General features: G+C 57.5%; 3 protein-coding genes across 3 annotated transcripts; all 3 read left to right on the top strand.

Annotated features, from left to right (window-relative positions):
* Positions 1-1,576: 1,576 nt before the first annotated feature.
* Positions 1,577-5,875, top strand: DICSQDRAFT_180023 (DNA repair protein; the record flags this gene model as incomplete). The annotated part of the gene is made up of 8 exons (XM_007364768.1): positions 1,577-2,053; positions 2,106-2,203; positions 2,256-3,371; positions 3,429-3,506; positions 3,547-3,770; positions 3,829-4,166; positions 4,221-4,379; positions 4,448-5,875. The coding sequence occupies 8 exons, from the start codon at positions 1,577-1,579 to the stop codon at positions 5,765-5,767; spliced, it is 3,810 nt and encodes a 1,269-aa protein (XP_007364830.1). The 3' UTR covers positions 5,768-5,875.
* A 483-nt stretch (positions 5,876-6,358) lies between these two features.
* DICSQDRAFT_180022 (uncharacterized protein) lies at positions 6,359-9,927 on the top strand. Its single transcript, XM_007364767.1, has 6 exons — positions 6,359-6,496; positions 6,550-6,618; positions 6,669-7,445; positions 7,496-7,834; positions 7,886-8,059; positions 8,115-9,927. Exons 1-6 carry the CDS (start codon positions 6,448-6,450, stop codon positions 9,515-9,517), a joined length of 2,811 nt encoding a protein of 936 aa, XP_007364829.1. The 5' UTR covers positions 6,359-6,447; the 3' UTR covers positions 9,518-9,927.
* Positions 9,928-10,747: 820 nt separating this feature from the next.
* DICSQDRAFT_57848 (immunomodulatory protein) lies at positions 10,748-11,334 on the top strand (the record flags this gene model as incomplete). The annotated part of the gene is made up of 2 exons (XM_007364766.1): positions 10,748-10,913; positions 11,015-11,334. The coding sequence occupies 2 exons, from the start codon at positions 10,748-10,750 to the stop codon at positions 11,332-11,334; spliced, it is 486 nt and encodes a 161-aa protein (XP_007364828.1).
* Positions 11,335-12,171: the final 837 nt, after the last annotated feature.

The raw sequence follows: 12,171 nt of genomic DNA, 5'->3' as shown, positions 1-12,171 counted from the left end.
CATGGGTGTATGTCCCACACTTCCAAATCTCATTCGTAAGTTGAATGTTTTCCGCCAGCGCAAGTGGTAGGAAACGGTATGATAGAGAAAATGAGGCGACCCATGAGACTGAGTACCGTATCCCCTACAGCTATCATCAACTGCGACTCAATCCTTCATCGTCCCACGCCCCATGCCACACATTGGAGCCAGGCGTGCCATCAGGGAACATTTCTGCGAGGTACGACAATGAGCACCGCCTGGGCCCAAGCACAACCACAAGACTGCCGCCCGCCATGCTGCCATCAGCACACTCGGACACCCCGGAGATATCACGTGCTAACCCTTGACAAGCGGTCATGACCGGGTCACTCGGTGACCGGTCACCCATTGACAAAAAGTCATGACCCTTGACTTGACCCGTAACAACACTGCTTCGGACGACGATATCTCTTCGACAGCTCAATCTAACCACTTCATTCTTGCGTATTCTCGCTCAGGATTACGACGCGCAGGGAACGGTACCGGTTTCAAGTTAGCAACTCGTCCAACGGGCGATTCACCTGCTTTCAGTCGATTTCATGCCGTCTCCTGCATCCATCGCACATATTTCCTTAACATCACATGGAGATACCTGGAGGGCTCACTGGAAGCCGTTGGCGGATGTCACGGAGGGCATATGGTGCAGAAGAGGTCCATGATGTACATTTTCTCCATTCTGCGAAGGGTCTGGCGCATGCCTACTATACCACTCTGTCGTATATCATCAAACCCAACACATCTTTGCTACGAATCATGTCACATATGTCCACTGTAAGCCTACAAACCCATGTAATTGTGCTGGTTGCCAATTGTAGTGTTCTACAAGCTCTCCTTTGCAGTTCCAATCTACCCACCTCGTCTGTTCCTCCCTCCTACTCAACAGTGACTACATGGCCCCTAATGCCTTGCAAGACCACAGTGATTATGGAGGTGCAGATTACTCACAAAGTCATGGTGTCTGGTGCTCCCCGACGAGGACTTTGAGCTGGCCCAAGAGGGCTGCCACCCGAGCCCACCCTATGGTGGACGTGATTGTCGCTGGACACTCCGCCTTTTGACACAGAGCCCTCGGTAGCGTCTTGTCTTCACCATTCCGACAATTTACGGGAGAGTACGCCATACCATTCAGCCAACAACGCTGTCCGAGTCGAGTAGGGAGCTGGAAGAGCGGGAATGCCCAGAAGTTGGTGACGTCGAGTTGGCGCAACTTCGATACAATACCGTGCCCTGCGCGTCGTAATCCTGAGCCAGAATACGCAAGAATGAAGTGGTTACATTGAGCTGTCGAGGAGATATCGTCGTCCGAAGTCCCTTTGGGGGCGCTTAGGAGGGGAAAACAGGCAAATGCGTGAGATGCGGCGCGGCGCTCTCACGACAAGCGGCTGTAAGGAATTGTCCGCCGCTTACGATACCAGCCACCGCGACGATGTCCTGAGACTACTCCTGACTCAATGATGCTTGCCCTCCATAATTCTATACCCCCTTCTCTGTTCAAAGGATCTTATATCAAGCGCATATCAAGACACATGTACTACTAGCGATCTACGACTTTGTGATGGCTCTAACTCAGGGCAGCAACCACTCGTCTGACTATTTCGACGATGACCCCGAATTCCTCAAGGCTATCACTCAAGTAGCAATACCAGGGGACGCAGCGCCTAGCCCCATCAAAGCTGCCCCTACCAAGCCCACGATTGTCGACTTGGCACAAGACCCGTTCGTGGATCCGGATGAGCCGCCGTCTCCGACTCAGCGAACCTTGAAGCGGCAACGCTCGCCAGATGACGACCTATACGCTGATGACGAAGATGGCGCGCAGTATCACAGCGTCCTCAACGCTGTGGATGGGAACGATAGAGGACACGATGAGGCGTATCTGCAGTCATACACCTATGGCGCGTCGCGATTCGGAGAGTTTGGGGAGTATATGGTTAGGAAGCGCGCGAAGCTGCAAGTTCAGAACCGAGAGATAGAGGATGACGAGGATGAGACTACTCCAAAGAGCAGAATCTTCGCCGGCCTTCAGATCTATGTACGTCCTGTCTATTCTCTCGTGCGTGCGGCATGGCTGACCAACGCTGCAGATCAATGGTTGGACGGAGCCGTCTGTGCAAGACCTGCGGAAGATGATAGTTCAGAATGGCGGTATCTACCATCCCTACCTGGACAAGAAGTCGCTTGTGTACGTTCCCTTTTCTCCCGAGCACCTTCCATGCCTCTGAGGGTTCTCTCAGGACCCACATCATCACCTGCTCGCTCACTCCCGCCAAAGTCCGCGAGTTCAAGTACATGAAGGTCGTCAAGCCGGATTGGCTCCTCGACAGCCTCAAGGCGGGCACCCTCCTCCCTTGGCAGAATTATGTCTTCCGCCCAGGCGAGAGGGTGGAGGCAACCCAAGGCCGCAAGGCTCCCCAGAAGTCGCTCTTCGGCAACTTTGTCACCCAAACGAAGCGGCCTCCTCCCATCGCGCAAGCCACCGCGAGCGGGTCAAGGGCCGGGGGCGCAGATCCGCCCATGGCCGTCGACAACGACGACGAAGACGGGGACTGGCAAGCCAGCCAGCCCGAGCCCTCACAAATCTCCGGGACGCCCTCCCCTCCACAGACACCCCAGAAGATGCCCTTCGCCCCCCACAAGCCCGTCCCGACGACGCCCTCGTCCCGCGCCCCCTTCACAACCGACCCCACCACTCCCGAGCACGCGGCGCGCGTGCCGGGCTACGCCGCGCACAAGTCGAACCCGCACGCGGAGCGCGCGATGAAGGACCCGGCGTGGCGCGCGGCGCACACGTCCGTCGCGCCGGACTTCATCGAGGGGTACTACAGGAACTCGCGGCTGCACCACCTGTCGGCGTGGAAGGCGGAGCTGAAGAACCTCGTCGCGGAGGCGCAGGAGCGGGCGGAGAGCGGGGGGGCTGAGACGTGGAAGAAGGCGGCGGGGGAGCGTAGGGCTAGCGCGGGCGGGGGCGAGGGCGGCGCGGAAGGTGTGGCAAGGAGTGCGAGCCAGGAGGCCGTGGAGCGGATCGTGCGGGAGAACCTGGGTGGGCACGGGTTGGGGAGCACGGAGCTGGAGGGGGACGTGAGCATGAAGGGTGCGAGGCTGGTCAAGAGGGCGGCTCAGGGGAAGGGGAAGGGCAAGGAGAAGGCAGTGGACGAGGAGCGGGTCATCATCATGCACTGCGATTTTGACAGCTTCTTCGTGTCCGCGGGTCTCGTCGACCGGCCGCATCTGCGCGGGAAGCCGGTCGTCGTCTGCCATTCGCAAGGATCGACGGGGGGAGCGGCGAGCACGAGCGAGATCGCTAGTGCGAGCTACGAGGCGCGAGAATTTGGTATCAAGGGCGGGATGAGGTGTGTCTCTTAGATTCGCCACAGACGTCTGCGTAACTCACATCGCTTTCGATGCAGTCTCCAGCAGGCTCGCAAGCTCTGCCCGGCGGTCATCACGATCCCGTATGAGTTCCAGAGGCGCGTGCTATTGATGCTGTCAGCCTGTGACCTTGGTCTCATTCACGCCCTTTCTCAGATATAAGCAGTTCTCGCTGCAGTTCTACACCATTCTCATGGCGCACGCTGACGACCTCCAGGCGGTGTCTGTGGACGAGGCCCTCATCGACGTGACCAGCAGCGTCACACGCATACGCGCCGAGCTCGCTCAACGTCCGGACCGCATGGATGACGGAAGCGATCCTGCCAAGGATTTTGCGGAGTCGATCAGGGCGCAAGTGAGAAAGGTCACGGGCTGTGAAGGTCGGCACTTAGGCATGTCTGTCTCCTCACTACTGTCCGGCTAACGACTGCACTGCAGTGAGTATCGGAATAGCGCACAACATCATGCTGGCCAGGGTGGCGTCTCGGAAGGCGAAACCTGGCGGATCATACCACCTGCGTCCGGAAGACGTGGCGGAGCAGCTTGCGCCGCTCGATATCGATGCACTCCACGGGTTTGGCTACTCGACTCGTCAGAAAGCTGAGGAGAAACTCGGGACGGCAAACTTGGGGCAGTTGATGAAGAAGAGCAGGGCTGTTCTGTGTGAAGCACTCGGCAAGGGCACAGGGGAGACGCTGTACAAGGCCCTGCGAGGCATCGACGATAGGAGGCTGGAGAGCGACAAGCCGCGGAAGTCGGTTTCTTGCGATATTAACGTGCGTTCTCCCTCCCACTTGTTCCGCCCTGTGTCTGACGACGCCCGCCTACAGTACGGTATCCGGTTTGAGAACAACGAGCAAGCGGAGACTTTCGTGTACCAGATGGCAGAGGAGGTCTCTCGCAGACTGCAGAGTATCGACATGCGAGGTCGTTCCATCACCCTCAAGGTTCTCACCCGAGATCCTAATGCACCGGTTGAGGCCCCCAAGGTTCGTGTTGTCCGCGTACGACCTGGTGCGGTGTCGAAGCTCTTGCTCACATGGCACGTTTTCAACAGTTCATGGGACATGGCATATGCGAAGCACATAACAAGCAGATCCCTCTCATCGCTCCTGGAGGACGAGCAACTAGCGATGAGAAGATCATCGGGGAGCACGCCTGGAGGATGCTCAAGAGCTTCAACTTCGACCCGAAGGAGCTGCGTGGTGTCTCAATTCAAATCCAGAAGTTGGAGAAGGGATCTGGTTCCCAGGAGGCCGAGCTCGGCCAAGCGCTGCTCCCCTTCAAACGTGTTGAGGCGAGTAAGCAGAGCGGTGCCGGAGAGCCTTCAACGAGTCGAGCCACAGCACCTCAAATTGCCGTCCAGCCTCCGTCGCAAGACAGTGACATCGAAATTATTCGGAGTACGGTCAAGGCCGCCGCACCTGCGAACGCCAACATCGACCTACCGTCGTTCTCCCAGGTCGACATGTCTGTCTTCGAAGCGCTGCCCGAGGACCTTCGAAAGGAGCTCGAGGCGGAATACAAGCGTCGCTCTGCCACTCCTCAGGCTGGTCCAGCACCCAAAGACCGGTCTCCCGCTGCAGAACCTGCGCCACGGAAGAAATCGACCCTGAAAAGCACGAACGTCAAGCGCATAACGCAGCAGCTTGCGCCCCGCAACCGGCCCTTCCTTTCGCCCACGAACAAGCTCTTCGGCCACCGTGTATACGCATCATCGGTCAAAGTCTCTGAGCGCGAGCTCCGCAAGTACGGCATCGATCCCGAGGTCTTCGCAGCGCTCCCACCAGAGATGCAGCGCGAGCAGCTGGCCGCGCACCGCGCGCCAGGGGTGACAGTACACGTCGGCACGCGCAAAGTGCTGAAGCCCTCGAGCGGCCCCCGCGGGCGGTCGTCCAAGTCCCCTGGGATCGTCTTCCGCCCGCCGCCCGCGCCCAAAGCGGTGTACCTCGCGGCACCCACGCTCAAACAACAAGGCAAGGCGAAGGGCGAGAAGCTCTGCTTTAGGGAGAAGGAGGACCTGCAGGCGGTGATCGAGAGCTGGGTTGGGAGCTTCACAGAGCACGCGCCGAACCAGCGGGATGTGGACTATTTCGCGAAGTTCTTGGTGCAGAGCGTGGACGGGGACCTGTCGGCGGACTCTGGGGTCGAGAAGGCGGTCGCGGTCGTGAAGTGGTGGCTTGTGCTGCTGAGGAGGCACTTTGGGGCATGGGAGCACGCGCCGGAGGTTGAAGGGGATGCGGAGGTCGGGGCAAGGCCGAAGAGGGTGACGTCGGAGTATGTGGGCAGGGCGTGGTGGAGGGCGTTCAGAGAGGTGAAGGCGAAGATGGACGCGGCTGCGAGGAAGAGGTATGGTGGATCTCTTTCGTTGAAGTGAGTGCCGGATGGATAGATGTATCGTTGTAGTAAGTTATACTGTATGTATCGATCAGAGCGGGACGTCGAACGAGTTCCCAACTCGACAGGTCATGAAAGTCATTCTGGGTACTGTATGCATTGCTTATCTTCAAAAAACCATGACGTCCTGAGCGATAAGGTTCGTCAGGACAAGCTGCCAATATGTATAAAGAACCTAAATCCAAACGACTCGTCCTCTGCTAGATGGCAGCCCACCTCTCAACGCGAAGCTCGTTGCCGCAACGTCTCAAGACCATCCCCGTACTAAGTACGTGCTATACTGCATTTTTGCGTTCATCCTCTACATCACAACACCCATATATTTAGCAGTATGTACATCACGGCCGCAGCTGTTGTAGTAGAACAAGGTACACACAGGCGCTTACGGAGAGCGCTGTGTTTACCATTGCTTGTCATCCGGTAATTCGAGACAGGCGCTCGCGGTTTATTGTCTATAGGCGCCTGATGGCTATTCGAGGACAATGCGCCCACCAAGTTTAGACAATAAACTATGGCCGCTACCCGATGCCGTCCATTCCAGCGAACAACAATGCAACCATGGGGATCTCCTGAAGAGCCGACGTGCTTTTCAGGTGAGGCGCACCGACTCTTGCCCTCGTTCTCCCACCTCTCTCTCCGACCACGACTAGACGACTCGACATGTTGTCGAGCATTTTCATAACTTCGTTCCTTTTCGGCGCATCGTTTGGTGAGTATCCTGCCCGCATTCTCTAGAATATCTTTACTGAAGTAATGATGCAGCCGCACAATCTTCACCAACTGTAGTTTGCGTTGCAGGGCAATGCCTCGAAGGGTACACTAATACCACTAGTGCGTGATGTTTACTGTCTATTTCGCGTGCTCGTTCTAACGGACCACAGTCGGCGCGGTGCTATCTGGGTCTGGTGCTGCAACCGACATCCTCCTGCTACCGGGGCAGTATACCTCGACGTCCGATCCCTCCCTACTCCACAATCTTCTCACGTCCTCAAGCACGACCATTTCATCATCCCCCGGCTTTGATGCCAATCTCTCCCTTCCTCTGAATTTGGAGCTTCAACCAGGAGTTGCAGTCTTTCCCCAGGCAAACTACTCCGGTGACGCGAGCTTCGTCCAGCTCCCAAGCACGCCTCTGAATAGCACTTCGTTGTCCGCCGGCTCTCTGGCATTGTCGTCCAACGTCTGGGCCGCAATCTCAACAGGCTCGTCCAAAGATAGAGTCATCTTCTGGGACAGCGTGCCCGATGTCTCGCAGCTGCCTTCCGGCGCGTCTGGTCTCTCTGCTCTGCTTGACATCCAGTCGTCGGCCTGCTCGCCCCCCTGTTCCGGCGCTGGCGTATGTTCTGCCTCTGGACAGTGTATCTGCCCTACGGGTTTCAACGGTACCTCCTGCGAGACCTGCTCTCCTGGTTTCTTTGGTCCCAGTTGCCAGGCGTGTCCCGCCGACTGCGCGAAGTGCGACGATGGCATGACCGGCACTGGCAGGTGCATTGAGCCTATCATCCAGAACCTTCCATCCACCTGCAACTGCGTGAACGGTGTCTGCGGGAGTAACGGGCAATGTACCTGCAATCCCGGCTGGACGGCTGCGAGCAATGGGACTGCTTGCGCGAAATGCGCGGACGGTTTCTTCCTGGACAACAATGGGAATTGCGAAGGTACGTGGCTGTTGAATACGGGGCTTTTCGGAGACTGACATCAACTGTAGTCTGCAGCCTCGGCTGCACCCAGTGCGCTGACGGCAGCGGGGACTGCATAACTTGCAAGTCTGGCTTCACTCAGAATGCTAATGACCGCACCCAGTGCTTCGCGTCTCAGTCGACTACGTCTACGGGCACTACATGTCCCGACGGCAGTTTCAGCAATGGGACTGCCTGCGAGCCTTGCTCTCCTCTCTGCCAGACATGTACTGGGCCGGATTCGTCTGATTGCATAATCTGCGGTGCTGGCAAGTATACCTTGAACGGTAACTGCGTCGGTACGGATGGGAATGGCGTTTGTGATGGCTCCACCCTTGTTGCGGATAATAACAAGCACGAGTGCACTAGTGAGTTTATCAGCCGTGGACCAATGCTGCCTGATCTGAATCGGTTCGCAGCCTGTCCTCTAGGTTGCACCAGCTGCAAGTTCTCTTCCTTCAACGTAGCATCGACGATCGATCAGGTCCAATGCACGGGCTGTCTCCCCGGAACTGTCCTCTCGGGTGGCAAGTGTGTCGCTAGCTGTCCTACTGGCACGTTCCTCGACCCTAAGGACAACGTCACCTGCACAGGTAAGCTTGTCGCTCGGGTACGCCATAGACAACGGCTGATAAGTAATTTGCGTAGCCTGCGACTCCTCGTGCGGCACTTGTGCTGGCTCCGCTACCTTCTGCTTGACCTGCGCGAACAATCAGCTCGCGTCTAACGGGACGTGTGTGGCATCATGCCCCTCCAACTCGTTCAGTTCCTCCGGCCAGTGCATCACTTGCCATTCTGACTGCGCGTCGTGCTCCGGAAGCTCCTTCAACCAGTGCTCGAGCTGTCCTTCGGACCGCCCGGTACTCACGAACGGTCGCTGCCTGCCTACGTGCAGCCAGTCGCAATTCTTCGACAAGACATCGTCGACTTGCCAGTCCTGCGACGCCAGTTGCTCGAGCTGCTCCGGTTCTGGACCAAGCAATTGTCTCGCGTGCTCAAGCTCCAGCCAAGTCTTGCGCGGTGGTTCTTGCGTCTCCGCGAACTGCAACGGTACTCCCAGCACCATCTCCGGCCTAGGTGTTTGCCTTTCAGATCTCGTCGTCGTTCCTACCGTGTCTGGTACCGCGGCACCCCTCCCTTCCATCACTGGCATCAACACTCCTACGTCCACAAACACGACGACGACTACCCGCCGCCCTCTCGCATGGTGGGAGATCCTTCTCATGGCTCTCGGATGCGCGTTCATCTTCGTCGTCATCCTCATGTGCTGGCGCCGCCGTGCCCGCAAGCGCCGCGCAGCGGCGACCGCCAACTTCGCCGCAGTGAAGGGTTTGAATCGGCCCGGTAGCTGGCGCTATCGCCTCGCGCGGTTTGGCGAGCGGCTCTTCGGGCACAAGAAGGGCCGGCGCTGGATGCTCCCTGAGGACCCGGACGAGATCCGCCTCCAGAAGCTGCGTGCGGCAGAGGAGGCTCGTGTCGACGGTCATGTCGAGAAGATGCGTCTCGCGGAGGACAAGCACCACGAACGGGAGGTCGCGAAGCTGCGCGCGTCGGAGATCCGGCACGACAAGGAGATGGACAAGCTTCTCGATGCGTACGAGTACTCGCGCGCGGGCTCGAGCCGCTCTCCATCTCCGCTTCCCTCGCTGCACTCGTACTCGGACGACAGGCACTCGCACAAGGCCAGCAGCCGCGGGTCGGGGGCGGATCGGAAGCTGCCGGTGAACAATGAGCTCGCGCAGGAATCGCTCTACTCGCAAGTCACCGGCCAGCCGCGGCGCGCGCCCGAGCCGCGCCTGCCCATCCGGAACGTGCCCGCTCCCGACGTGCCGCACTCGCGCTTCTCGGGCTCGACGACGTACAGCAGCTGGCTCGTGCCTGATCCCCCTCTGCAGCACTCCGCGCCGACCCCGGCGCAGGAGTACGCGCGGACGGTGTCGCAGCAGGGATTCCGCGACGAGGCCCAGGACGCTCCGCAGCGCGGGGCGTACTGGATGCAGCCGCATCACACGGGGAGCTCGGGAGGGTCGCGTAACCCGTTCCTGCGATGAGGACTTGGCATGAGCAGATGATGGACTCGACTACTTACCCAGCCTAGTGTTGTGTGTTCACCCTTCGATTTTCTTTGGACACGTACATGTGCTTCTCTTACGTTCACGATTGCTTCTACGCTTTGCACGGACATGGCATTGACTTTAACGAGGCATGACCCCTCTCTTGTCTCACATACTACTTAGTGTACGTCGGATTCCCGTTGTAATTAGTCACTCTCTCGCCGCACATTTGTAGCTATATCACTGCACTGCCGCTCGCTGCTGGGAATCGCATCCCAATCCTATACTGTATCCTACGTTATTGAGGTGGTTCACCGACTTTGATCACTGGCAAGACTGTGCGGGCGCTTGGGAAACACCAGTCCGAAGCCGAAGATGCCACAGTACTTGTTTTGAGCGCCTTACCTCTATGTTCGCAACCACCATCTCGCACAGAGATTACATTGTTCCAGGACATCTGTCGTCTAAGCGGGCGACCCCAAGTTATACGATATAGCAGCTTACACATAGCGCAGGCTGACATCTGCATGGTTGAACCGATGTTCCAGCAGAGCTGTCGTTCCAATCCTTCACGTAAGTTCGACTCAAGTGACCTAACCGAAGACAAGCTGCGTGTCGCAGGTAGGGAAGACCTCTCCATCTCACCAGGTCCTATGCATGTGAACAAGGAGTAAAAGAAGGCATTGTATGGCATCAGATCTGTTGTTGCCGGACGGGCGTACAAGCTACTTCGCCTTCTGGGCATAAGTAAGTCTCTTCATGTCCACAATAAGCATCAATATCTGAACTCAACGTTAGTATGCGGTTGCGGGACATGTGTCTCGGCTCCAGCTCAGGGCATCCGAAGGCCATTAGGAAGTCCTCCTCCCTGAACGTGGACCACTCAGACACCCTGCGAACTTCGCGGACGGCTTCGCTGACCAGTGCTGAGCTATGTAGAGCGTGTAGGTGACGTTCGTCGTGACCGGATACATGCGTAAACCTCCTATTCGACGGCCACATCTCAGGCTTGTAGCCGGGGTTGCTAACGACACTCGCCTTACGTTGTGGAACCTGCAGAGCCTTGGCACTAGGTTTCTCTCCCTCAACCTGCTTCTGCCATTATATAAAGCTTCGTCGGACTCGCATCGGATCCACAGCGTTCCAACCAGCTCCTCTCAGCCTGCTGTTGAGTGCCTCCCAAGGCTGACCATCTCTTATTTGCATCTTCCGAGAGTTGACATCGCGATGCGCCCTTTCGCCTCTGCCGCCACCTTCCTCACTCTCATAGTTCCACCTGTGCTCGGGCAGACCATCATCAAGAACGTGACCTACAACACATTCTACGACGACATGAACAATTCCTTTGAAGGCGTCGCTTGCTCGGACGGTCCAAACGGGCTAATCAACAAACGTACGTCCGTGTCCGTGTGAACACCCCACGTCCTAGCTAGGATGATCAGGCTGGTTTGCAGCGGACCCGGCGCAACAAATTGCTGACACTCCTCGCTGCAGACAACTGGACGGTGCTCGGGGATGCTGACGGCTTCCCGGACATCGGTGGCGTGTTCGCCGTCGAGGGCTTCGACTCGGACAACTGCGGGTCGTGCTGGGAGCTCACGTATAACGTGCTGAAGATCAACATCCTGGCGATCGACACCGCGCCCGTGGGGTTCGACATCTCACTGAAGGCGATGAACAAGCTGACGGGTGGTAATGCGGAGGACTTGGGGCGGGTGCTCGTGAACGCGAAACAGGTGGACGTGACGTCGTGCGAGCAGGCGGGGTCGAAGTCGTTGCCGCCGACTCTGCAGCCGACTGCGCATCATGGGTGAGAGGCCGCTGAGGTAGACGAAGCTAGCTTGTCATGCATGCGCAGACCTACGTGCCCGGTGTACAATTGTAGTTGTAAGCTGTAGGAGGAGGAGTCTCCACATGATGAACCTGTTGATGTCACGCTGTACAATGCTTCACGGTGTCCTCTTCGCGTGCCTTAACTTCCGTGTACTCATCCCTCTCATGCCGATCCCATCTTAGATATCGGTATTCACGCTGTTCAGAAGCCAGACCCGCAACTAAGGACCTACTCGTCAGGGAGATGCCCCTATGAACAACCTCGCGCTGCTCAATAGTGATGACCCTCTGAGAGAGCGGTACAAGCTATATGTGTCAATCCCCTCGGGGCTACGTCCTGGTTCTCCAACTAGCCGCTACGAGGCGTCGGATTGTCCTCTTTGCCCAGGCTCGAGTCCACAAGCTAGGCATCGCAATCATATGCTGTGTGCTCCGTTATCGAACCGGTTTGCGGATGTTGATCACGGGCTGCCTCTTGCATGGCCGCCCCATCTGCCGAGGTTTTATAAGACCCGTCGAACCTGGCTAATATTAGTCGGAATCTACTACTTGTACGCTGCTGAGCTTGAGCGCTTCGGCTTACACGGATCCTTGCCGTTCACCATCACCTCGAAGTCGCTTACTCAACAATTACTAGCAGCTCACAGTGCGGAAGTCATCATCGTGGACGGTCTCGAGGCATGAGGCAGTAAGTCGGAGGGTTGCAGAGCTCGTTAACCCTCCGACTTACTGCCTCATGCCTCGAGACCGTCCACAAATCATTCACGTAAGTTTGACTCAGATGACCTGACCAGTGACTTCCAGCGGCCTCTCGCACA

Source organism: Dichomitus squalens (assembly GCF_000275845.1).
Source record: "Dichomitus squalens LYAD-421 SS1 unplaced genomic scaffold DICSQscaffold_9, whole genome shotgun sequence".
Lineage (NCBI taxonomy): Eukaryota > Fungi > Basidiomycota > Agaricomycetes > Polyporales > Polyporaceae > Dichomitus > Dichomitus squalens.
Note: the sequence above shows the minus strand (reverse complement) of the source record. Positions and strands in the feature narration are given on the sequence as shown.